General features: G+C 51.9%; 2 protein-coding genes across 2 annotated transcripts; one reads left to right on the forward strand and one right to left on the reverse strand.

The window, feature by feature from the left end:
• Positions 1-221: 221 nt before the first annotated feature.
• On the reverse strand, positions 222-17,310 carry Eif4e1b (eukaryotic translation initiation factor 4E family member 1B). The gene is made up of 8 exons (XM_028863839.2): positions 17,137-17,310; positions 5,582-5,659; positions 2,734-2,924; positions 2,200-2,295; positions 1,588-1,651; positions 893-1,006; positions 632-771; positions 222-336 (listed from the first exon to the last, which is right to left on the reverse strand). The coding sequence occupies exons 1-8, from the start codon at positions 17,308-17,310 to the stop codon at positions 222-224; spliced, it is 972 nt and encodes a 323-aa protein (XP_028719672.1).
• A 776-nt stretch (positions 17,311-18,086) lies between these two features.
• Sncb (synuclein beta) lies at positions 18,087-25,455 on the forward strand. Its single transcript, XM_028863741.1, has 6 exons — positions 18,087-18,362; positions 18,969-19,098; positions 21,706-21,747; positions 21,893-22,011; positions 24,384-24,473; positions 24,830-25,455. The coding sequence occupies exons 2-6, from the start codon at positions 18,978-18,980 to the stop codon at positions 24,860-24,862; spliced, it is 405 nt and encodes a 134-aa protein (XP_028719574.1). The 5' UTR covers positions 18,087-18,362; positions 18,969-18,977; the 3' UTR covers positions 24,863-25,455.
• Positions 25,456-26,993: the final 1,538 nt, after the last annotated feature.

Here is a 26,993-nt window from a genome sequence, read left to right on the forward strand (position 1 = left end):
CAGGAGGATGTCTTAAGGCAAAAAAAAAAAAAAAAAAAAAAAAAAAAAAAGAAGTTAACCTGGGCAACATAGTGAGACCTTATCTAAGGGGTGAGGGTGCTTATGTGTGTTCCAAGACAGGTAAAGAGCCAAGCTGTCGGCCCCAGGACCCACAGTTTAGTCTTCCCTGTGCACCAAACAGCAGTACGAGGGCGTCCCGTGAGTGGTGGCTGAAGTCTACCTCACACCACAAACTTGTTCTTGGCTAAGGAATTGCTCTTAGCAGCAGTGTCTGTGTGGGCCTGGTACCCAATGATAGTCTTCGTAGAGAGGCCCAGACGCTCCTTGTACACATGCCTGGAGTAGGAGACGGGGAAAGATGGCAGATATAATCTAGCCCCAGCTCATTCATTCAGGTGCCACAGTCTCCCCTGTTTTACCTGTCTTACTCACAGACAAGACCAGCACCCACAGAACCCTTCCGTGAAAATGAAAACTTCTTTAGTTAAAGTGGTTTGAATCTCCATTCCAACTCCTTTTATCCAAGTGGGTAAAGAATAAGGGAGAGCCAGCGCAGAGGGTTCCAGAGGTCTCCCTTGCAGGCCAGGCCACCACCCACCCAGCCCCCAAAACCCATGCAGAGGGGACCCACCCGATGTGCATCACTCCCGCCTGGTTCTCGGCCTCACTTGTCCACACGGCGATCTTGTCTCCCTTGGCGCGGATGTTGACCACAGCCCCACACACCTCCTTGCCATGCTCCTCAAAACTCTCCCCAAGCAGACACAGCAACTGGACCCGAAGGGGAATGGCAGGTGTTCCAGCCTGGATGCAGGGTCCACCCCACCAGCTTTGAGGCCACCCCCTCCTGAAGACCCACACCTGTACCCTTCCCGCCGCCGCCGCCACTCACCGTCTCCAGCCACAGACGGTCCAGTTCAATGTGGCGCTGTTGTTTGGCAAGACTGAGCAGCCAGCGGCCACCCCGCTTGTTCCTGTTGTCCTCCCACATGGGCTGGATGCCATCCTGTGAGGAGTGGCAGCTCGACGGCCTCCCTTGGTTTAAAAGGAAGTGGGCACCAAGGCCCCTCTGCCCAGCGCCTTGTCTGCTCTGTACCCAGGCCTTAACTAGGCCTGCTTCTTACCTACATGCCCTCTGACAAGCAGGGCCTGCCTCCAGTCACTCAGCCTCCAACACGGGCCCCTTCCAAAACACCACAAGCCACTGAGCCTCATAGTTGCCACCTTTTGCAAACTTGTCTGTGGGCTTGTCACCTTTACTGAACAGGGTGCCTCTGGGTCAGAATTTCTGTGGGCTAGGGTAGACATCCCAGGCTTGGCTGTGTGGTCCCCAAACCTTACTGGGCAGAAGACACCCAGAGAAACCTCTAAATGCAGATGGTAGTGCCTCCAAGATGAGACTGGACATGACAAGGAGTGCCCCCACACCCCCTGGCACACACAACTTTGATGCTCACGCTAGTTTAGAAGGCAGGCCAAAAGAGCCTTGAGACCCTCTTCCCTCCAGACTCAAGCATCCATAGCTGCCCACAAACCAGCCATCCGTGAGGGGAAAGCCCTGGAATCAGTCCCTTGAGCAGAGCCTACCTTGAACAGAGCGTAGTCACAGCCAGAGGAGAGCTTACTGGCCAACTTGATGTGGCTGTACGTCCTGGAAAGACCCCACCCAGAGTTCAAGGCTTTGCAGCCCATGGTTCACCTGACCCTGATTTGCCAAATCCTCACCAGACCTACCTTCCCACCACCTGCTTCCTTTCAGGGCCTCCCCACCCCCTCCACACACCACCTGGGCCCTGCTGCCTGGAATCCCTTCTCTAGGAACCTGACCCAACTAAGAAAGCCTGATCAAGTCCACTCCAGTAGGGCATTCCAGCTGGGCCTCCTTCTTGAGTTTGTGTGGCCTTTCTTGGCTTTCTTCTCTAGCACATAAATGCTAAAGCAGCAGCCTAATCCTTACTGTGGCTGAGCCAGCTTTCCAGAGAGAAAGGAACCTGGTCAGGGTCACAAAGGCACAGAGTAGTGGGGTTCACTCCTGCCTCTCCCTGGCCTGAGGAGCTTTGCAGGAGAGGGAGGGTTGGGAGGTTGTGGCCAGAAACTACCAACCCCCAGCTCCCAGCAAAGGTTGACAAACCCCTGAGAAGGTGGCAGGCTATGATGCCTTTGACCCACAGCTCAGAGCCCCTGAGGGCAGACACTCACGCCCAGAAGTCCTCCACAGTGTTCAACTTGGTGACTAGCTGCAGGTTGTCCTGCCAGGCCCGGCTTCGGTCATTTCTGAAGAACCACAGACCCCACCTGGGAATGAGGAGAGAGGAGAGTCAAGACCCACATGACGGACACCTCTGCACACCTGGTTAACATGCTTGTGAAGTAGGAGGTGAGATCTGAGACATAGCCCCCAAAGTATGGAAGCTAGTTATCCCTGCAGGCTGGGTGAGAGGGTATTGAAGTCCAGTGAGAGCTGGAGAGGCGGCTCAGTGGTTAAGAACACTGGCTGCCCTTCCAGAGGTCCTGAGCTCGAGTCCCAGCACCCACATGAAGGCTCACAACCATCTGTAATGGGATCTGATGCCCTCTTCTGTCATGCAGACCTACAGGAAGATAGAGCACTCACATACATACATACATTATTTAAAAGTCCACTGAGTAGGAGGCAGGACCCAAGGGTCTCGGGCAGCTCAAGGGGCACAGACCCTGGCCTCACACAGGACCGTGTCCCTGTGGCCTCCCTACCTGTACTGCAGGGGATGCTGCTCTCTCAGGACCTCGAGTGGGCATTCTCTGTCAGCCATCCTCCTCGGAGTCTGAAGGGCTCCAGGGAGGTCTCTGGCTTCTCCTCCCGGCAGGACCGCCACAGCCGCTTCTGGTGAGTTTTCTTCCTCCACTTCCTTCCTCCTATACTCTCCACCCTCAGCTTTGACTATCTGACCAGAGAAAAGAATAGGGAGTGAGCCAGAGCTGGGGCGGCGGTGGCGCACCCCTTCAATCCCAGCACTCAGGAGGCAGAGACAGGTGGATCTCGGTGAGTTCCAGGACAGCCAGGGCTACATGGAGAAACCCTGCCTGGGAAATTAAAAAACAAAAACAAAAAACAAACTGTGATCTGTAAGCCCTGGTTCTAGCTGGCCCCTGTCCCCATTTTCTTCACCCCAGCTAGTCAATGGCTCTGGGATAGGCAGGTAGGTAGACTCACAGCGTCCGCAGTGGCCATGACAAGGCTCCACCAACAACTAAGAGGAGAGGCCCACAGGGCCTTGCTTTTAACCCACCAGAGAACCCAGTCCCACCTGGGCCGACAGGTGGATGGAGGAGTTTGTGGGGTGGGGGCGGGGTGGGATGGGATAGGGATTTACCAGACTCCTTCAGTTAGAAGGTAAGTGCTCATCACCCTGCACAGCTGTGACCAGAAAAGCCCACCCTCAGGCAGTGGGGGTACTCAGAGAATTGAAAGTAAGAGTCAGCATTTGGGGTTTGCTCTTAGGGTATTTGAGACCTACTGAGGGAAACCTGACTTTGAAGCAGGTTGTTCTACGGATGACAGAGGAAGCAACATTCACACACACACACACACACACACACACACACACACACACGTACACACATACACACAGATACACACACTCACACACACAGATACACACATTCACACACACAGATACACACTCACACATGTGTGTGCGCGCACACACACATACACGCACACACACACACACACACACACACACACACGGTAGCGGGTATTCGCTCCAGTATGGGTTCTTTTTTTTTTTTTGGTTTTTCGAGACAGGGTTTCTCTGTGTAGCTTTGCGCCTTTCCTGGAACTCGCTTTGTAGACCAGGCTGGCCTCGAACTCACAGAGATCCGCCTGCCTCTGCCTCCCGAGTGCTGGGATTAAAGGCGTGCGCCACCACCGCCCGGCTAGTATGGGTTCTTTTATAAACGTGAAGCTGACTCCATTGTGAAAAGGCTTTTCCACACTGATTACATTCATAGGGTTTCTCTCCAGTATGGATTCTTTTATGAATGTAGAGATGACTCTGATGTGAAAAGGCTTTACCACATTGACTACATTCATAGGGTTTGCCTCCAGTATGACTTCTTTTATGCCTATAGTAGTAAGGCTACTGTAGGTCTCCAGCGTCACATCTTTGTAGAGACTCTTCTGGGTAGGATCCAGCAAAGCCCACTCTTCACACGTGAAGTTGATATGTACATCATCATAGGTCACTGCATCTATGACAAGGCTGCTGAGCTTGCCCATGCTCTCTCTACAGTGGAACCCATGGCACCACACAGGGCCAACCACACACACACACACACACACACACCCCTTCCATGTACACCTTCAGTTTCATCCAGTGGCATTTATCTGGCTCTAGAAGCAGCTGAGTTTTTAAAGCAGTCAGTCACTGAAGGAGGTAGCACATGCCCGTAATCTTAGCACCTGGGTGGTAGAAGCAGGGGGATCAGGAGTTCAAGGCCAGTCTCTCAGGTACTGAGGGAGTTTGAGGCTGCCTGAGTTATAAGAGAGCCCACCTCAACAAAACAAAAGGGTAGCCATTTGCTAATGTTTAAAGACTGGTAGGCTTTTTATTAAAAGCCACACTCATGCCGGGCGGTGGTGGCGCACGCCTTTAATCCCAGCACTCGGGAAGCAGAGGCAGGCGGATCTCTGTGAGTTCGAGGCCAGCCTGGTCTACAGAGCGAGATCCAGGAAAGGCGCAAAGCTACACAGAGACACCCTGTCTCAAAAAACAAAAAACAAAAACAAAACAAAACAAAAAAAAAAAATAAAGCCACACTCCTGATTTGTCGTGAGAATTTGGAGGGCTTGGCACCTTGAGGCCCTCTACCTTGTCGGGCCCCCATCCACTATGGGGCTGCCCTCCATGTCTCCTGCCAAGGACACTCATCTGAATGTTCTTCTCCTGGACATCATTGGTAAGCACAGTGCCACAGTCACCTAGCATGTGTCTAAGTCCTTCCCTCCACCCATCCAAGTTACTGAACCCATGGAGCCTCATTGCCCCCAACCTGCAGTTCAGGAGGTCAGCATACGACTCAGAACCTGCACGTGAGGTTCAGAGAATAAGGCCTGGCCCACTGCTTGATGGATGCCAGGTGAAAGCTCCACCTGGGCAGTGGAGGGGAAGATACGAAGCTAAGCTTTGCAGCCTCCACGTTCTCAAAAGGTTGCTCAACCTCCTCTCGCAGAAGGGGCAGGGTGGAATGATCAACCAGAGGCTGACAAGCCACCCTTCTCAACCCACATCTCTAGCCACCCCACAGTACTTGGGGCACAAGGCTTGGCAGTGGCGTGCAATGATGGCACCAAATGGGTGGGTGGAGCTGAACAGCCCTGGGCTCCAACCCCAGCACCATTTTTCTGTTAATGGTGCTGCACCCTCTGTGCCAGGATCTGGTGGGAACAAGACTCGTCCGTGACCTTGAGCACAGACCCCAGTCTACACCAGCATAAGCTTCTGCCGGAAAGGAGCAAGGGCTGGGAGGAGAAAGTCTGGGATCTGTCCTGGGCCTTAGAGTGCTGTAGGTCTTGTTTGTATACACAGATGAGAATTGCCTGCTGGGGGCCGACACCTTGGCCCAGCAGGTAAAGGCACTTGCCTCCAATCTCCTGAGGACGGACAGTCCCTGCAGCCTACAAGGTAGAAGGAAAAAAATCAGCCCCCTTAGGCTGTCTTGTGATCTCCACATGATGGTACACACATACACACCCACGTGCACACATACGCACTTTAAAAACTCTTTTATTTCAAGACTATTGGGCCCTGTCCTCAAGTTTCTGGTTGCTTAGGTCTGAGTTCAACCTGAAGATTTGCATTTCTGATCAGTTCATTCAGGCTCACAGGTCTCAGGTTCCGTCTTTGTGTCTGGGAAGGCATGGCCCACATTTTCGTGGATCGGAAGCAGAGAACAGGGAACACAGGTTCTCAGCTGGCTCTCTTTTCCCTTTCTCCAGTCTGTAACCCTAGGCTAACCCACACAATGGTGCTACCCACAGTCAGTCAGCCTCCCCCTCTCAACCAGGCCTCTCTGAAAATGACTTCACAGACACACCTGAAGGTATAACTAACTAATGTCCTAGGCCTAAATGCTTTAAATACTTTTTAATCAAAATTAACCACCACAAAGCTGGGTGTGGTGGCGCATGCCTTTAGTCCCAGCACTGGACAGAGGAAGGAGGTTCTCTGAGTTTGAGGCCCATCTGGACTACAGAGTGAGTTCCAGGACAGCCAGGGCTATACAGAGAGACCCTGCCTGGTGTGTGGGGTGAGGGGTGGGGAGGCATTAACCACCACAGTCAGGTTCTCAGACCACTGCCGGAGACTATAACCATAAAAATAATTGGGAGGACACCCACCAGGATGTTAAAGTGTGCCATTTGGCAGAGGCAGCAGAGAAGATGAAGAGGTGATATGTCTAGAAATATTGGAAGACCAGAGAAGGACAAAGGTCCACATCCCTATTGCCTGTAGCACAGCCTATCTTAGTGACCTGCAACAGTGAGAATCTTTACTATGCTTGTAGATGCTCGGGGTACCTGTGGGGTCAGCTCAACTCTGCTCCAAAGCAAGATAAGCTAGGCTGGCTCACAGCTTGGGGCTGAGGGCATCTGTCACTCCCATGAGGTGGCTAGTGCAGCTGTCAACAGGAACCTCAGCTCTGTGTGGCTTCTCTGTGTGTGGCTGCTCAGCTTTCACAGTGTGGTGGCTGGTTCCCATGGGTTTCCAGGGCAAACATCCCCAAAGACAGGAAGCAGACTCTGCCAGAGCCTTCAGGTTCAGGTCTGAAACCTGGCCTGCTGTGTTCCCCTCAACTGCAAGGACGAAAATTCAAGGCAGGGATGAGCTCTTCAAGGGCACTGTGGAACTAGACCCAGGCAGCCCTGGAGGAGGCCCAGGCTGGGACAAGGCTGTGGATCTGTGTCTGATGGACTGAGGGATCAGCTCTCTCCAGGGGTGGGCATGGTCTCAGCTGTCTCAGAGCCCTGACCCTTCCCTGGCACAGGGCGACTTCCAAGCATGACAGGGCCTTCTACAGCTCCTGGAGTTCAGGGCTGTGGTGTCCAAGGCCCTAAGATAAATCCCTGGGCCTGCTGGGAGTCTGGCTCTTTGCCAAGGTCAGCCTGTCTTTAAGGAGCAGCTGAGTGGGGCTGACAACCTGGAGGTCTTGAATCTCAGCACTGCTCTGAAATTTTTCTTTTCTTTGTTTCTCTTTAAAACTTTTACTTTATTTGTATTTACACTTTTGGTCAGTCAGTACCAAACTATGGGGCTTTTTGTTTCTGCTTTTGTTTAGAAAGCTTGAGCCAGATGGGCTGGAAAGATGGCTCAGTGGTTAAGAGCACTGGTTGCTCTTCTAGAGGTCCTGAGTTCAATTCCCAGCAACCACATGGTGGCTCACAACCATCCTTAATGAGGTCTGGTGCCCTCTTCTGGCCTGCAGGCATACAGGCAGGCACAACACTGTATACATAATAAATAAATAAGTCTTTTTTTAAAAAAGAAAGAAAGAAAGGAAGGAAGGAAGGAAGGAAGGAAGGAAGGAAGGAAGGAAGGAAGGAAGGAAGGAAGGAAGGAAGGAAGGAAGGAAGAAAAAAGAAAGCTTGAGCCATTTGGTAGTTAGTCCTCTGTGATAGCAGTTCTCAACCTGTGTGGGTCACAACCCCTTTGGGGTTTATATCAGATATTTACATTACATTCATAACAGCAGCAAAATTACAGTTGTGAAGTAGCAATTAAATAATTTTATGGCTGGGGTCCCCACAACATGAGGAACCATGTCAAAGGGTCACAGCATTGGAAAGGGTGAGAACCACTGCTCTATGGTAACCACCCTCTCTCTTAGAGTTCCTTATCATCTGTCAGTTTGCCTTTGTCATGGTTTGCAAATAAGGACCTTGCGGGGTGGGACAGCATGTCCTAGAATCAAGAGTCTGTATAGCAGTGCACAAGTCAGCAGGAAGAGGCAGGTAAAACCCGACCTGGACCAAGATGCAGTTCTGTGTGTCTGGATGGGTGACTGACCCCTCGTCACAAGGAGGGTCATGTACCTTGATGAGGTGAGAAAGGGTGGTCTACAGGGCTGTGAGAAGTGTGTCCGGGAGGCGGGCTAGGGGACCAGAGCGATGGCGCAACAGTCAGAGCCCTGGCTGCGCTTGCGGAGGACCCGGGTTTGATTCTCAGCACCCACATAGCTAACAACCATCTGTAGCTCCAGTACCAAGGGATCCAGTGCCCTCCTCGGCCTCCACAGGCACCTCTGCATGCATGTGGTGCCCAGACAAACATGCAGACGAAGCATTCATACACATAAGATACAAATAAATCTTTTTATGAAAACATGTCGAGTATGTTTCTAAACGTGTTTAACTGCCTTTTTTTTTATTAAAAAATTACATTACACCGGGGTGGCGGTGGTGGTGCACGCCTTTAATCCCAGCACTCGGGAGGCAGAGCCAGGCGGATCTCTATGAGTTTGAGGGCAGCCTGGTCTACAGAGGGAGTTCCAGAAAGCCAGGGCTACACAGAGAAACCCTGTGGTGACATATTGTGTACCCTAATAAAATTTACCTTAAGATCAGAGGACAGAATGAGCCACTAGATTAAACATAGAGGTCAGGCAGTGGTGGGTGGCACACACCCTTAATCCCAGTACCAGGAAGGAAGTGATATGGCTGGGTGGAGAAAGGTATATGAGGCATGAGGAGACAGGAGGAACTAGAGCCTTTTCAGCTGAGGACTCAGAGGCTTAAGTCAGAAAATTCATGGAGTTGGTGAGGTGAGATGTGGCAGCAGCTAGTTTCTTTGTCTTGCTGATCTTTTAGCATTTACCCCAATATCTGGCTCCGGGTTTTTTAGTAAAAGACCATTTAGCAATTCGTGTTACAAAACCCTGTCTCAAAAAAACAATCAAACAAACAAAAAACATTGCATTACACTTACTTAAATTCTTTTACCATTTATTGATTGGTCTTTGTCGTTGTTTTGTGTGTGTGTGTGTGTGTGTGTGTGTATGTATGTTTTAGTTACTTTTAAATTGCTATGAAGAGACACTATGACCAAGACAACTTATAGAAGGAAGCATTTAATGGGAGCTTATCCTTTCAGAGGGTGAGTCCATGATAATCATAGCAGGGAGCAGGGCAGCAGGGCAGCATGGTTCTGGAGCAGTCGCTGGGAGCTTACACCTAATCCACAAGCATGAAGTGAGAGAGAGCACTGACTGGAATGGCCTGGACTTTTAAAACCTCAAAGCCCACCCTCAGTGACACACCTCCTCCCATAAGGCCACACCCACTCCAACAAGGCCACACCTCTTAATCCTGTCCAAACAATTTCACCAGTTCAAATATATAACCAAGCATTCAAATATATGAGCTGATGGAGGCCATTCTCATTCAAACCACCACAGCATGTGTGTGTGTGTGTGTGTGTGTGTGTGTGTACACATGTGCGTAGGTCAGTCACAGAACAACTTGGTGGAATCAGTTCTCTTTCTACCATGTGGATTGCAGAGATTGAATTCAAGTTGTCAGGCAAGCAGGTACCTTCATCCACTGAGCCATCTTACTGGCCCCACATTTTTATTAATTTATTTTCTTATGGTGGGGAGTAGTGTAAGTGGATGAGCACACCACACACATGTGGAGGTCGGAGGACAGCTTGTGGCCGCCAGCTCTCTTTCTACCATGTGGGTGCGAAGGATCAAACTCCAGTCATCAGGCTTGGCAGCAAGCACCTTCACCTGCTGAACCAATGGTCCCTTTTCAAGTTTTGAAGTATAAATAAGTTTTAAAATATCTGGTAAAGTTCACAAACTCCACAAAAATCAGCAAAGATGACTCTGAAGAACTCTCAAATACATTTTGATATCAAGGTCAGACAAGTCACTTGGAAGAGCTTTGCAATGAGCACGGATGGGATGTCTGTCATGATGCCCGAGTTGCCTCTGCGCTATGGGACTATTTTACCCTCACACAGAGGAGGACCTGGAGCCTGGAAACTTAAGAAAATCACTAGAACTGTTAAGACAGAGGGAAGAGTTTGCAAGCCTCCCACAATTCCGAAGATGTCTGTGCTCCTGACGATACTGAATGCAGTTTCCGCCGGGTTGCTCTTCAGATTCATCAGGAGGGGTTCCAAGGTGTCTCTGTTCCCAACACCAGGAGGCCAAGGAGGCCAGGAGGCCTTTTTTGGGTGTGGATACGTGCACCATGCTGAAGTAAGAAGGACTCCTCTTTGCTTCCTTCCTCGCACACCGTGCGGGGCGGTACTCAGGAGCCCCAGCCTCCCTCTCCCAGTCCAGCTCACAGATTGTGTCTGCTTTGGTTGCTCCCTGAAGGGGCCAGTGCTCATCTTCCACCCTAGCGTTCATGTGAGTGGTCTTCTCAGAAGGTAGCCGCTGTCTTGCAGCCAGATAGTTTTTCCCAGTGGACCAAAGAAGTGACTTACGGATCTTTCTCTGTGTTTTTTCCCCTGCAACTGATGCTAGTTCATTTTCTTCATCTTGTACCTCATCCTTATCAGAAAAGGCTGAAGAAGTCTCTGCATCTGGGTTTCCATCACCACTTATTTTACACTTTTCTGTTTTTACTGCTATTCTAAACAAAAAACATTCCAGTTCTGGAATATAGTCTTTCTGGAGATGGGTCGTCCACATTATTTTATTCATCCTGGTCTCACAGAGAGACGCTCTTCTGTGAATCCCACTTCCTGTTCGGAAGCTTTCCTGTCTGCTTCTCCCTCTCCCGCTTGCTGATCCCACCAGCTCTGGCCTTGGTCACTGCCTGAGTCTTTCCAAACACTCTTCCTCGCTTGCAATCCTGCCTCCTTACAGAACATTCTTTGTGTGTCTCAGAGAGGTCATCTGAAACATTGACCTAATGGTTTAACTTCTTTGTTTAAGGCCTTCCTGGACAACCAGAACGTGATCCAAAGTTCAGGCCGGAGGCTGGCATGATCCACCTTTGTAGGGTGCACACTGCTCCTCCAGCAGGCCAAGGTCCCTCCTGCCTCAGCCTTTGAATTTGCAGTTACTAACCTCCCTCTCCCTCCCTTCCTGTCTCATAGCCCATGCTGGCCTCAGATTCAAACTTGATATGCAGCTGAGGCTATCCCAAATTCTGATCTTCCTGCTTCCACCTGAGTGCTGGGATGTTGGGTGTGTACCCCTAGTTTATAAGGTGCTGGAGACAAACCCCAGGACCCCATGTATGCTAAGCCAGCCCTCTATCCACTGACTGACACCATCAACTCCCAGTCTCTTTAGATAATGGATTTTCTCTTTTGGTCCTTCAGAGCTGGGTTCAAATGTCACTTCCCACCCACCCTATCTAAAGAGGCTTGCTTGTCCCCAGGTACTTTTAAACTCACCCCTCTTTTTATATCATTCTTAGCACTGAGAACCACTCATTGAACTCTTAATTAAACAAATAGAATACACACTTGTTCATCCCAAATAGAGCCTGACAGACAGAGCACCCAGGACAGACCAGAAACAATTCCGCCCAGCCCAGCTCATGAACTAACGGCTTTATCAGGCTAGCTTAACAGGAGTGTGGGGAACCCCAGACAGCTACATTACGGAACAGTCCTACCCTAGCACGGGTGACGCCCCTCCCCATCTACCTTCCACCCACTGTCACCCCAGGAGACCACCTGCAGCAGGGACGTGGCGGGAGAGTGACTGTGTCTGATGACCTGCCCACCTGCCCTTATATCAGGAGATGTTAGTAGGCCCAGGCTGTGAGGGCCTTCTGAGCACTGCTCTGATTTTGAGATGGCAATGGCCGGGTCTTGCCAACAGAACTGAGCCCCACACCACAATGTGACAGTTCTTCTGTGCTAACTGCTGTGCAGACTCTCTGGAAAGCACAGCCTCAAACCTCTCTTTGCTCTGGAAGGTTCCTTAGGCAGGCATCCTTTCCATGCTGATCTCCATTTATCCTTTCACAGCCTCCCCCAGGCCTGGGCACCAGTGTCACACAAACAGTGACATCTCTCACCCTGACCTAAAATCCACATCCAACCATCTGTAGGACGAAGTCTTAGGTGTCTACTGGTGACTGAACCAGACCCCAGCTGTCACCTATGCCCAAGAGCCGTGTTCTCCCAATACAACAACAATTATAAGATGAACGCAAAGATGGACATAGCAGTACAGACCTGTGAGCCCAGAATTTGGAACAGATAGGAGGGAGGATTACTAGATTCAAGAAGGCATGGGCTATAGCAATATCCCATCTCAACAGGAGGAGGAGAAAAGGGGCTCCTGTCTCCTGTGTTCATCACAGTGGTCCCAGCACCTTTCTGGTCTCCCTCTTCTAGTCTGTTCTCTCTGGCGATGTGCCAGCAACGCTGGCCTGCAGCTGGGCTGCCCACAGTCTGCCAGTCTCTCTATTGCCCAGGTTTCTCCATCGCAGCCTCATCCCATTGCTTCCCAGGCTTGATCAGCCATGCCTCCCTGGGTGATGCAAACTCCTCAGCCACCACAGTGTCCTGTCTTTTTCTCTACACACACACACACACACACACACACACACACACACACACACACACGCATTCGTACCCACAATACACTATCAATTTTGTTAATTTAATATTCTTAGTGCCTGCAATCTTCCAGTGGAAGAGTGCTTGGCTTCTAGGAAAATCTCCAAGATGGGAGCAGTTGACAGGAGACTTGGCAAGGTGGCTGTCTTGATGTTGACAAGAAATGCTGATGTTGACAAGAACAATACAGTCACAGACCCATGTGCAGCCCTGCTCACTTGCTGTGATCTCTTCTAGCATGCTAGGATGGAGGGTCTCCACTGATCTTGTTCTCAGCTGAAGCTCCCATACCTAGCTGATGGACACCCAGGACACACTGGGTAAAGGAAGAGAAGCCAGTAACATCTTTGTGGGCAATATTATTAACTAATAGAGTCTGGAATGACCTAGGAGACAAACCTCCATGCGTGCCTGTGAGGAAGTTTCTAGATTTGGTTCATTGAGGTAGAAAGACATACCTTAAATGTAGGTAGCACCATTTGATGGGCTCGTGTCCAGGACTGGATAAAAAAAAAGAGAGCTGAGCACCAACATTCATCTCCTTGCTGTGGACACAGTGTGACTGACCGCCTCAAGCTCCCATCACCATGCCTTCCCACCATGATGGACTGTACCCTTAAACTAACTTAAAAAGTAGAATTTCAATCAGGCATGGTAGTGCATCCCTTTAATCCCAGCACTCATGAGGCAGAGGCAGGTGGATCTCTGCAAGTCTGATTTAGCCTAGCTATAAACAAAATCGTTCCACATCTTCCTGTTTCCTGCAGTATAAGGTATAAACTGCTCATCTGTCTCCCTTCTTCCTCTCTTCTCCCTCTTGGCCCACCCTTTCTTACTCTTCATCTTACTGACATTCAGAATTCTGAGTGCAGGCCATAGAAATCCTGCAGCTCGTCTGAGTAAGCATCTAAGGCACCTATGACCAAACACCAGGCAGTTCCGTCACTGGGAAGGTGACCGTGCAGCCTGGAGTGATGCTGAACCCATTACTGAGCAAACTATAAGGGCTTTCCAGACACCAGAGTTCTGGACAAAGTCTCCCAAGCTAGGGAAAATATTCAAACAGCACACACACACACACACACACACACACACACACACACACACACACAACAAAAGCCCCTGTCCCTGAGTCTGTTCCCTTTGTACCCCTACCTCCCAGGGGCAATTCAGTTAGTGGTTTTGTGGCTGTCATCACAGAGTCCTATGTTTCTCTGGCTACGAATGTACACAAACAACCACTGGTATCAGAGATTGATTCCAGGGCCCACTACAGGCACCGAAGTCAGTGGATGCTCAAGACCTCATGTGCAATGGTGTGGTGCTGCATCCAGGCTTCATCTCACCTTCCGCAGGCTTATCATCCTGGAGGACTCCTAAGACCTGATACAGTGCAGTGCTAGGTAACTACTGCTTAAAAAATAATGGGAAGTGTAGCTGGAGAGCTTCTCTCCGGGTCCCGCCGAGCCCTGGCAGTCCGACAACCCACTTATAAAATAAACACACAGACGCTTATATTATTTACAAACTGTATGGCCATGGCAGGCTTCTTGCTAACTGTTCTTATAGCTTAAATTAATCCATAAATCTATACCTTGCCATGTGGCTTACCAGCGTCTTCACAAGCTGCTTGTCATGGTGGCAGCTGGCAGTGTCTCCTCCCGCCTTCCTGTTCTTTCTTTTCTCCTCTGTTAGTCCCGCCTATACCTCCTGCCTAGCCACTGGCCAATCAGTGTTTTATTTATTGACCAATCAGAGTAATTTGACATACAGGCCATCCCACAGCACTTCCCCTTTTCTTTTTTCTTTGTTTTTGTTTTTTTTTTTTTTTTTTTTTTTTTTTTTGGTTTTTTGAGACAGTTTCTCTGTGTAGCTTTGTGCCTTTCCTGGAACTCACTTGGTAGCCCAGGCTGGCCTCGAACTCACAGAGATCTGCCTGCCTCTGCCTCCCGAGTGCTGGGATTAAAGGCGTGCACCACCACCACCACCACCACCACCACCACCACCACCTGGCTCTTTTTTTTTTTTTTCAAAAAGGAAGGTTTTAACCTTAACAAAGTAAAATTACATATAATTTGGGAATTTGGGCGTAGCTTCTCGTACTACTTCCTGCTGGAGGGGGGCGCTGTATCTTATGGGGACACAAAAAAGAAAATTTTAGGATTATGGAGTAGTCCGTGAGGGTGTATAGTCTGAGCCAGTTGCCTTGAAATGGTTCTGGATGTTGGATCATCTGGGCCATGGTGTCATCGGAGACCTTTCAGGGGTTCTTGGCTGGTCAAACCTGATGTATCTTAATCTGGAACAAATCCATAGCCTCTGGCTTTCTGTGGAAACAAAAGCAGAGCCTCTTTTCCAAAGCAACATATCCTTATATCCAAATTTTGAAGTCAAGATACCTTTAAAATATACATTTTAGCATAACTCAACAGCTTTTGCAATCAAATGTTTTTCTTCAGTTATGAATATCAAAGAGAACATAATCCAGATTCTCTGTGTGGTAGCCGCCATCTTTGTGGCTTATTTTTTATATTACCTTGAGCCTATTGCTTTTTTTTTATAAGTTACATACTTTCTTTTTTTAATATTTATTTATTATGTATATAGCATGTATGACTGCAGGCCAGAAGAGGGCACCAAATCTCATTGCAGATGGTTGTGAGCCACCATGTGGTTGCTGGGAACTGAAACCAGGACCTCTGGAAGAGCAGTCAAGTGCTCTTAACCTGTGAGCCATCTCTCCAGCCCGAGCCTATTGCTTTAAACTGCAGCTTTCTAAGCCTGAACCGGTGTTGGCGCTGTGGCTGCTGGCTCCGCCCACTTCAGTTTCCCAACATGGCGGTGGCACATTTTCTGCCAGCTCTGGGAGCCATCAACTCTCAGAAATAGTGGGTCTATGCTTGTATTAAAGCAGCATGTAGCCTAGAAACCTCTTTTTGTTTTGTACTAGCAAAGGCTAAATTCACCATGCAGCTTTATGTGCCACTTGCAAAGGCCTCATTCCCGCCATATTGCAGGTTGAGTGCACACGCCAGGAACCCGCCATAGTAGCTCAAACACGCAGGCTGCCACTAACATGAGAGAAACAACTAGGAACTGTTTTTAGCTCTGTTTTAGAATCTTTTTTCTCAGGTTTTAGGTGGAAACTCTTGCCAACACGTTGGGCGCCATTTGTAGATGTAACCAACCGTGTTATTAAATAAGAAACACAGCACCAATGCAAAGAAGAAAGCCAAGAGATCAGAGCTAAGAGCCTTACCTGTCTGCTGCAGCTAGCTTCTTCAGCCAAGAGAGACCTACTTCCTGTGTGTTTGTCTTTATATAGTGTTTCTGTTCTGCCTTCTCATTGGTTGTAAGCCCAACCACATGACCGCCTCATCACTGCCTGTCTGTACAGACCTCCAGGTCTTCTATGTTTGGTATTGAGATTAAAGGCGTGTGTCTCCAATGCTGGCTGTGTCCTTGACCACACAGAGATCTACCTAGCTCTGCCTACCAAGTGCTGGGGTTAAAGGTGTGCACCACCACAGCCCAGCTTTCGCTATGGCTCTAATAGCTCTGACCCCTGGGGAACTTTATTTATTAACATACAAATAAAATCACATTTCAGTACAAATAAAATATCACCATAGGGAAGAAATTTGTATATGTTCAGCATAGATGTCATTTGTTTTCACAAATTTTCTTCTTATTTAACATTTGATTTAAAAAATTATTAGGCATATATGTGTGGGTTGCACACGTAAGTACACTGCCTGTAGAGACCAGAAGATCCCTTGAAGCTGGAATTATAAATGAGGGTGAGTGGCCTTGTGTGGGTGCTGGGAATTGAACTCTGGTCTTCTGGAAGATCAATATACTCAATCACTGAGCCGTCTCTCCAGCTGGTCTTCTTGATCAGTTGTTGGTTGACACTATGGATGCAGAACCCTTTGTAGGGAAGGTCAACTGTATGTGTATTTGTATGGAACATGTCTGTATTTAGTGCATATAGTATGTGATAAATACCTATAATATGTTCATATATACTTATATATTGATATATACTAATATTTATATATAATAAATACATGCTGAAATATAGAAAACTGCTCTTACATATAACTTATTAAATATGTAAGTGTGTAATATAGTTTTCTATGTATCAAAATAAGCTTGTTCAACACCCACAAGTTTTGCACCCTGATTCTCACTAACACCACGTCTTGTTTCATTAGTGTGTGGTACATGGGGGTCTGGCTCCTGGCTCCTAGCCACATCACAGTGTGCCACTGGGCGGATGTGCTATAAGGAAGAAGCCAGACCTCTAAGAGGACTTTAGAACATTGTCAGTTGTGTTACACAATGACCACCCCTGCACACGTGTCAATGAGAACACATGAGTAGGGACCCATGGAGTGAGTTCCTGAAAGGGGAGCTGTTGATCCAAAAGAAGTGTGCGTTCATACTGCTGAGAAACGCTGCCAAACTGGCCTCCGAACAGCTTTGCCAACTTACAGCCCTGCCACGGCCGTGAGCGTTTCTTGCCCATGCCTTGCTGTCCGCGGCTGGCACACCTTACCGCACCGTTCTTCTCCCACACCCCTGCTTTTGTCCCGCTGCCTTTGCCCGCGTTATATCCACAGCTTAAAACATCCTTCCGAGCTTGTTCCCAAGGGAAAAGCTCACCCACATTAAGTGCCACCTCCTCTGTACTTCTTCCCCCGACTCCCTGAAGTGGCAGGGTCCCTTTCATCTGCGGCTGCACACCATGGGTATAATTCTGTCATAGAACTGACGGAGGTCCTGTGTGCATCTGGAATCTCCACCTGTATTCAAAGGTCTCTGCCCTCTTCTCCTCAGTTCCCTCATGTCGCACCGCCTTCTGACTGCCCCTCGGTGTGGTAGAGCCTCTGGCCTCCGGCCTTTGCACTTGAAGGTCCGGCTCTGCGGCTCTTCCCTCACCTGTCTCGGTCTACCTGGCTGCTTCCCCTGGATCTCTATCGCACGGAGGCCTTCGCTGTCCACTGACCCTGCCTCAAGCTCTGTCTCTTACATCAGCATTTCACTGAAATAACCCTGCTTGGTTAAGTGTGGATACATTGATTTTGTTTCCTACCTCTCATCTCTGCGTGGGCATGAGCGCGTACACACAGCATCTCCCTGAGGTCAGGACCGCGCTTTTCTTTCCCAGTCTCCACCCTCGAACCTGCACCACACACCTAAGCTCTGCCTAGAGGCATTGACTCCCTCCTTGGTTCTACAGAAGAGGGAACCGGCATTTCAAAGGGAGAGCCAAGCAGTTCAAGATCCCACAGTTATTAACCAACGACTCTATCTGAACTCCCAAGCCAACCGCATCATTTCTTCCCCACTCCTCTCGCCGCATAGCCCCCTCCCACACTCCCCAAAGACTACGAGTCTCCAGCACCAGGGTCCCCGGCTGCACGTCAGAGGCCCTCCCCTGGAGGCTCGCCTGCTCTGGGGAGATGTCACCCTCCCCGCCCCCTGTCAGTCAGGCGGAAGGGGCGGCGCGGCCACCAGGGGGGGTGCTGAGCTCAGAGCTGCCGCAGCGCCTGAGCTGGAGCCGGAGCAGAGCCGGAGCGCGGGAGTAGCATCCTCCGTGGCAGAGCACCTAAGGCCGAAGCTTTGCTGCGCTTCCTGCTCAGGGCCGGTGACCCGAGCGCCTGACCACAGCCGGACCTCATTGGCACCAAGCCTAACCCTGCCCGGCATAGCCCAGCCCCGGCGTCCGCTCGCCGCTGCCGCCACCACAGCTCCATCCCCAGCCCGGCCCCCGAAACCCAGGTGAGGCTCAGGGAAGGGGATCGAACTGGGGTCCAGAAGGACCAAGGGTGAGGTGAGGAAGGTAATAGAGACTGCACTGGGGAGAAACATGGGCTCAGAGATGGAAAGCGCTGGGCAGGCGCGGGCAGGTGCACTGCAGGATGCGCGCCTGTCCCCTCTGGTTGCTACAGTCTGGATGGATGTGCGGACGTGCGGCTGTGCCCGTGTGTCAGTGTCCATGCGCTTCTGAACGCCCCATGTCATGTATGTGCACGTGAGCATGTCCATGGTGTGTGTTTGTATGCTGATCGTGTGACTGTCGTGTATACAGACAGGCCCCGGTGTTCGCGCCGAGCCCAGCTTCCGGTTCTGCGGGCCTGCAGGTTGCAGATCTCCGGATAACCGAGGTGGTGGCCCCTCCCGCGTCCCGGGGTTTCAAGGACGCTAGGACTCACCGCAGCATGGCCCTGAGGCCTAGAGCTAGGGAGTGGAGTGGGTAGGAGGGGGCTCTGGGCCCAGAAGCGCGCCAATTCTCAGGGATGGAGGGAGGGGGCACCAGGTCCCCCGGGAGGGCCAGAGTGAAGGTGTGGAGCCAGCGCCTGGCACTTGTGTGTTTGCCCTCCCCAGGCCGCCAGGATGGACGTGTTCATGAAGGGCCTGTCCATGGCCAAGGAGGGCGTTGTGGCTGCAGCTGAGAAAACCAAGCAGGGGGTCACCGAGGCAGCAGAGAAGACCAAAGAGGGAGTCCTCTATGTCGGTGGGCAAGGGGCTGCCGGGCTGGGTGTCTTCCGGGGGCACCAGGAAGGGTCCTCAGAGAGACTGAGGGGTCTGGGCATGAGAATATGAGTCAGCAGATGGGCGAGGTCAGTAGGGGTCACTGGGGACACAGCCAGCTCATGGAATTGTCCACAGGAAGGTGGGAACAGGGTGGGAGCTATTGAAGGTGGTGTTCAAAGCAGAGACCAGGGACCAATGTCGTGAGCTCATCAAAGCTCCCCCTTTCTTACCCTGTCATCACTATTAATAGTGACCTGATGGGGAACCTTCACCTGAGGCCAAGGCTGGGAAATGCCACAGCATCTAATGCTCCTGGCCCTTTTCCTGCAGATCAGGGACAATGGGGCCCTCTGTTAACCACTCTGCCCAAGGTCACACAGCTGGGAAAGCCTGAAGCTGGGGTATGAATCCAGCTGGGAAGCCCCACCTTCCCCGGGTATTGGGGAGCTCTCTCCAGCTATCACCCCCCCATACACACACACACACACACACACACACACACACACACACACACACTCCTGTGGGTTTACCAGGCTGTCCCTCCAGTTCATCCTCCTCTCAGCTGCCAGCTGGTGTCAGGACAAAGGCCAGGGGGTTAATGTCTCTCACCCAAAGTGTGAAAGGACTTTGTAGGATTATTTGCATAATAAGAGAAAAGGCTGGAAATGGAAGCTAGCCGACTTGGTTTGGAGCTCACATGGTGGGCCAGGGCTGCTCTTGTAGAAAAGATACGAAAGCGCTGCATGGTTTGCCCAAGGTCATAGCGAATTCGGTGTGTTCATTGAAAACATACTGTGTGCCAAGCATTGTGTGGCTGCTGAGCTGTGACGATGAAAGGGACAGAACTGAGTTCCTCGGGGCGAGGCACAGCATTTCAGTGATGGATCTGACGTCAAGTAGCAAGTGTGGGACTCATTTGGAGGAAGAGAGCTAAAGGTGATGTGTGGGATCAGTCCTGAATACCCGGGGACGCAGAAAGGCGGGATACAAGGACCATAGAATGGTCTGAAAAGCAGAAGCCAGGAGTCAAGGATGTGCTTGGTTGGGAGGCAAGAGCCAGTTCACAAGACCTCGTATGCCAGGCTGGAGCATCCTTGTAATTACTATTAGAGGCTGTGAGTGAGAGATTGGCATGATCTGACTATTGCAGAATGGCCCCTCCAACCTTCAGAAGCATAGCAAATTGCAGGGAGGCCAGGAGCCTTGCCACCTGAGAGGAGAGCAGTGGTAGTTGAGCCGGCCTTGAGCCCTCATCTGCCCAGCGAGGCTCTGGCCTCCCTTCTCCTCTCTTCCACTTCTTAAACCCCTGGCACCCAGGCGTGTCTCTCTGCTGATAGGCTCTGCCTCTCCAAGCCATGGCGCCTTTTTCCTTGGCAGGCACTTCCTAGCTCAGGAACCTTTGTGTTAAGGCCTCTGCGCCTGTAGCCTAGCATGCAGTACCCATGATGGCCCCACCACGGCCTACATTTCCCAGCATTGTTTTTCACCATACCCAATGCTCCTGGTACTCAGGTGGTGTTTCACCTGCCCGGTTCCACGTTTTAAGTTCCTCCTCCCTGTCTCCTTTTAGAATATCCGTGTGTTCCCCGTTTCTCATGTCCAGGCAGTGACCCCACCTCTTGCGGTCCCTCAAGTCTACATATTCTTTCCTGACAGTGAGCACACGAACGATTTGCTGATGAGTGAACAAATAGCACCCAACGTGACTCCTGTCCCCTGGGCCTCCAAGTTCTGGCTGGCCCTTGGTGTTGGGCACACTTCATCCCAGCCTGGCCTCACCCTTGACTCTAGCTAACCTAGCCTCTTCCCCTCTGTATTGGTCTTAGCCTAGATTTACCAGCCTTTGCCTGGTGGCTCCGTCTGCACATGACAGATTCCCCAGGCTCAGGAGGATACACACCCTATGGTCAGGGCTTCTCGCCTCTGCCACTGCTGATCTACGACCCTGACGAAGACCCAGCCAGTGCCACGAGTGCCCTCTACAATCCGAACATCACCTTCAGACTCGCCTGCACCTAACACTCTCCACTTTGCTCAAAAGGAGGAGGAGGCACTCATGCATGGGGCACCAAGAGCATCTTCCAAATGCATGGCTCTGTTCCTCCCAGCACCACTGCCTCCCATGTTGGGCTGCACATCCATGCAGTGTCTGGGAGCAGGACTTTCAAGTCGGCCTTGAATGCTCACTCAGCTACTAACTGACTGCAAGGTCCTTACAGAGCTTCTGCCTTCCAGCTATGAAGAAAGAACTACACACACACACACACACACACACACACACACACACACACACACACTGCCCAAGCTGTAGACCAGGGGAAGCTAAGAGCTTTGTACTGGCACACAGCCAGCCTCCACTGGGGGTGTGGGTGTTGAGGCAGGGGGGCAGAGGCCTGGGGAAGTACGTGTAGGGACTGAGTGCCATTAGCATGGGGGTAAGAACTGTGGAATGAGGGGGTCCAGGGAGGCAGTTCAGGGGACCCGTTGCTGACTGGGTCCTCTGCTCACCGCACGAGCCCTGCATTGGGCTGGAATCTCTGGTCACGGTGCTCAGACTCCTTCAATATGCTCCTCTTTCTTCCCATAGGGAGCAAGACCAAAGAAGGAGTGGTACAAGGTGTGGCCTCAGGTATCATCCCAGCCCTAGTGCTCTAGGGGGGTGAGGGGCATGGGGACTCCTGAGGCTTCTGTGTGGGGTTGTCCCTGGGGAAGGAAGGCTCTGGGACACTGTGTGGGGACCCCTGGACTGAACCCTTCACCCACTCCCGCTCCAGTGGCTGAGAAAACCAAGGAGCAGGCATCACATCTGGGAGGAGCTGTGTTCTCCGGCGCCGGAAACATTGCAGCAGCAACAGGCCTGGTGAAGAAGGAGGAGTTCCCCACAGACCTGAAGGCAAGTGACCCCCGCCCCCCACATGCCACGCATGCCGGGCACACGTGCCTGCCGCCATCCACTCCACCGCGACTCCCCTCGCCTGGGGCGCAGGCTTGCTTGCCTCCTGTCCTACAAGTCTGTGCTACACTCGGCTCAGAAGGAAGCTGAGGGAGGTGTGTATAGATGCTCCCTGTGAAGGGACCCAGAAGGGGCTCTCAGTGCATAGTTCACTTAGCAGCATGATTCTAGGGATTCCTGGGCACGTCTGCACATGCCGTGGCTGGTTCATTCGTTTCCTCTCGCCGAGTGGATGTCCGCACCAGTGGAGACGCAGTGGTTCCACGGTGGGTGGGCCCCTGCATTCATGCTACGGAGGTAGTGAGAGAACACGGTGCAGAGCCAGCCAGTGTGCGTGATGGTGTCGGACAGGGTGTGCATGTGCGGTGAAGAAGGGAACACTGTGACAGGACTCCCTGAGCCAGGAGGGCTTCCGTGGGGAGGTGCCGTTGGAGCTGACATCCAAAGGATCAAGGAGAGGCAGCCCTGAGAAGATGTGCGGGAACTGTAATTCATGCAGTTTTGAACAGGAAATACAAAGGTCCTGAGGCAGAAGTGAGGAGCTGAAAGTACACAGGCAACTTTAATGCTGCGGTTCTAGAGACCACACCTTGAGAGCTACCGAGATAGAAAACCTGGCCCGCAAACAGAGAATGCTCCCTGACCAGGTCAGCGGGGAACATGCGGCCTGTCAGGGCTATATAATACTCTTGCTTTTGGGACTGGAGAGGTGGCCCAGCAGTTAAAAGCACGTGTTGCTCTTGCAGAGGACCTGAGTTAGGTCCCCAGCATCCACAGAGTAGCTCACAGCCATCTGTAACTCTAGTTCCAAAGGATCCAGTGTCCTCTTCTGGCCTCTTTAGGGCCTGCTGCCTAAGGTCCCTTACCTAGCCAGGCCTGCAGGAGGCCGTGGAATATGCCTGGTTCATGGAGGGAGTACCTCCCAAACACCTGCATCCCATGTACCCACTCAGCTCCCGTTAGTTCAGGCCCTGCCTGCTCTCCTTCAAGGGCACCTGCTTCCTGACTTCCATCACGGCAACTGCCCAGGAGCTTTTGATCTCATGAGCATCTCATCCTGAAGAGTGCATGCTCTTCTGTAGTCTGCTTTTCCTAACCCACAGTGCGACTGCGAAGCCTGCCACGGTCTATGCCAACTGCATCCCCAGTGGTCCATGTTCCACTGCGGTTAGACCACAGGCCCAGAGCCATTCTGCTGTCCTGTTGTATTCGTTTCCAAACAAAGGGCTCAAGCTGGGATTTATTTGGGATGGGGTTGCTGCAGATTGAGCCAAGGCCTTTAGCACACTAGACACATGGTCTAGCATGAAGCTATACCCTGAAGGCCTCAAGCTGGGGCTTTGAACCGTGTCTTTCCTGGGTTCTGGTCATAGGTGGGTAACTTGGGCAAATAACATTTCTCATTTCTTTGGTCTTCTCCACAAAGACAGGAATGAGCCACCATCCTCATTTACAGGAGATGTAAAACCTTGTACCCAAAGGGGTGCAGGTAGACAATGCTCCAAGGAGCAGAAGCTACCCGTGGGGCTAAGGCAAATGGAAGCACCAACCTCTCAGTACCACAGCTCCAGGGTCCTAGGCATGTGCCAGCCCACTGTGGTCTTCTACAGCCATGCATACACCCCAAGTTATGTGTTTACATATATGTGCTCATTTGCAGGTGGCCAGCCATGTGTCTAGCAGACCTCTACATGCATGCTCATTGGTCTGTGCCCATCTGGGCAGCAGATGCAGGGGGGGAGGGGAGAGTCTTAGCTCACACATCCAAGCAACACCATGAGCTGTTGCTTCCAGCTTATCTTAAAATAGCTACAGTGAAGAAATCAGGCCAAGCTCAGCCCTGGGGGAGGGAGGGATGGGTGGAAGGCAGTGGAGGGAATGGTACGAGCCCCTCTCCAGCCCCATACCTGAGCCTGCAGCTCGCTCTCTTCTGCCTGGGAGGGGAGCCTCCAGAGTCAGTCCTGCAGGCTGTGCCTGAACAGAAGACCCATTTGCTCTCTCCCAGTCTATTCTGTCTCCGTGATGGCGATAGAGGCCGCCAGGTTCTGAGCTGCGCGGCACAGAGCGCTGGGCACCCTCTCCTCTCCACACCCCTCGTTTTCCCCGACGATTGGGTGGGAATTCACCACTCACACCTTTATCCCATTTCTCACTTTTAAGACCTCACATCAACAACTTACCTAAACATCTCTTGCACTGCCAAGCCACGCTAGTCTACCTCACTCTTCCAAGCAACCCATAGCATACCAGCGTGGGATTTTAAGGAGTGTCCGTCCAGTCGCCCACACAGCCCTGCTCTTCTCTGTTCACAGCCAGAGGAGGTGGCCCAAGAAGCCGCTGAGGAGCCACTGATTGAACCCCTGATGGAACCTGAAGGGGAAAGTTATGAGGAAACACCCCAGGTGAGGGGGGGAACAGGGCTTGGGGAGGGGCATCCCTGAAGAGCGAGGTCACCCCTAGCTGGGTGGGAGGTCCCCAGCATGATAGAGTTGGGCTGGGGGTCTTCAATAACTCAGGCTCCAGGGCATGGAAGTCGGGAGGACAGGACAGATGGCAGATAGTGCCTAATGCTAGGCCCCAGGCACAACTGCCTTGGACTCTCTCAGCTGAACTCAAGCCCAGATTTCTCCCCACCCAGGGGGTGGGGCAAACATTATTCCTCCTTGATGGGGAGGGATCTGGCAGGCTGCATTTGACCACTCACTCTCCAACACTTCCTTTATGCTCTTCTCTATTCCACGCCCTCCCTCTGATGCAGGAGGAATATCAGGAATACGAGCCAGAGGCGTAAGGGTCCAGGAGGGCCCCGCACCAGCAGCACAATTCCTTTCCTGTCCCTGCCCCGCCCCTCACCCCCAGAGCCAGGGCTGTCCTTCTACCTTCTCCCCCAAACACGAGATCTTCCTTCGGCTCCGAGGCACCTCCTCCGGGCCTGTGTTAGTGTCTGCCCTGCCCTTCTGTCTGTCTTACCTGCCCGCGTTCATCCCTGAGGCGTGGACTGGAGTCGGCAGAGGCCCGGCTGGGAGCTCCGCCCCACCACTGTTACCCTCACCCTCCATCTGGTCCAGTGTCTGCTCGAATGTAGCATGTTCTATGTATTTTTAAACCAAGATGGGAAAGCTATGGCTCCTTCCCCATCCCAACAGAGGTTCTCCGAGGGGCCTCCCGGGCAGCCCCACTTTGACTCCTAAAAAATTTTTTTTTAACCCAAACCAGGAGCCAGGTCGTGCCATGCCCCCTCCCTCAGCCCGCTCGGTCCGAGCGTGGGCGTCGTGTGTTGTGATTGTGGCATGGAGAGTCCCCCACCCACTGTGTGAGCGTGTCCCGGGTGGGCCGGCCCAGCCGCCCCCCAGAGTGTCCATGAATAAAGCCAATCTGTCTGTAGCTGGCGCCACCTGGGCAGGGCGGGGCTTCTGGGCCCCGGACCGCCCCTCCGCTCTTTGGGCCCTGGCACACTCAACACAGGTACACCGCTGGCTATCTGAGACCTCAGCGTATCCATCTCCTACTCCAAGTGGGCCCACGCCCCGGAGGGTGATGGCCTCCACCTCCACCCGCGCTGGGACTGAAGTTCACTGGGAGGCGGGAAGTTAGCATCGGGCGCCACCTCCTGGCAGGAAAAGGGGTGCAGGGCCAAGAGCGCAAAAGGACCGCACCGGCATCGTGAATACGCATGCACACGCGTGCACGCGCGCCAGTCTCTACGCGCAAGCCCCGCGTGTCAGCACCAGAGCCAGGGCGCACGTGCAGACCTGCGCCCTCTGTCGCGGTTGCAGCTGCGCCGCGGAAAGACGTCGCTAACCGTTAGCAGACCCCTCCCACTCCAGTCCTGTACATACACATCTACGCACACCTGCCCAACGCAAACAAACAAAACCATTGGAGACATTGGCCCAGGGAGGGCACAGCGCCCAGCAGGCGGTACTCTGCCCTCCCAGAAGCACCACTGAAAGTTTGAGATTTCAGCTGGAGTGGGAGAGGGTCTGCAGGAAACTGGGAAGCCGGACCAGAAACCTGGAGCAAACCAGGATCAGCACTAGGGGGCCCCCGCCGACTCAGAGTAAGAAGGGAACCTCGAAAAGACCCGCATTGGAGGCCCCGCCTCTGCAACCACGCAGCCTTTAAAGGCACAGAGTGCCCGGCTCGAGGCTCCGCCCCATCTGTGCGGCGTTCCCATTTGCAGTAAAAACCTGGTCCTGTCTGCATATGCCCGGCAGACTCCTGATTTACTGCCGAGAAACCCCCTCAGCCTCGCCTTGACCTCCCGCTTCACAGCTGGAAGCAGCTTGCTGTATTCAGTCAGCCCCTTTTCCCTTTCTTGAGAGTCGATGGAGAGAAGAGGCCGCAAGTCTGGGGAGGCCATTAACCCTGTGGGAGACCTGTGTGTTCCGCTCACCTGGGCCTTCCTGTCTGGAAGCAGGAAGCCGCTACCAGATGACCCTGTGAAACAAACTGGTGGGCTTGGATGAGTGAGAGTGATAGGAGTTGAAAACCCCTTGCCGCTCAGTTACACTTGTGAGAACCCGCAAGCTTCTTGAACAGTGGTTCTCAGCCTTCCTGATGCTGTGACCCTTTAATACAGTTCAGATTGTGGTGACCCTCAAGCATAAAGTTACCTTCGTTGCTCCCTTTTAACTGTAATTTTGCTACTGTTGTGAATCAGTAATGTAAATACTTTTGGAGATAGACGGTTGCCAATGGGTCGAGACCCGCAGATTGAGAATCACTGTTCTGGACACTACAAATGCATGGCCCTCTGGCTGAATTTTCACCTCTAGATAGGGTTAATTTACCAGCACACTATATTTTTTCTAAGTCTGGATACCTTTGGTTTGTGTACACCTTTTCCAGCCCTGCCTGTCCTGATTTTATTACACCCAGTCTGCGGGCGGGGTGTGTGTGTGTGTGTGTGTGTGTGTGTG

Source organism: Peromyscus leucopus, chromosome 5 (assembly GCF_004664715.2).
Source record: "Peromyscus leucopus breed LL Stock chromosome 5, UCI_PerLeu_2.1, whole genome shotgun sequence".
In the NCBI taxonomy this organism is placed as follows: domain Eukaryota; kingdom Metazoa; phylum Chordata; class Mammalia; order Rodentia; family Cricetidae; genus Peromyscus; species Peromyscus leucopus.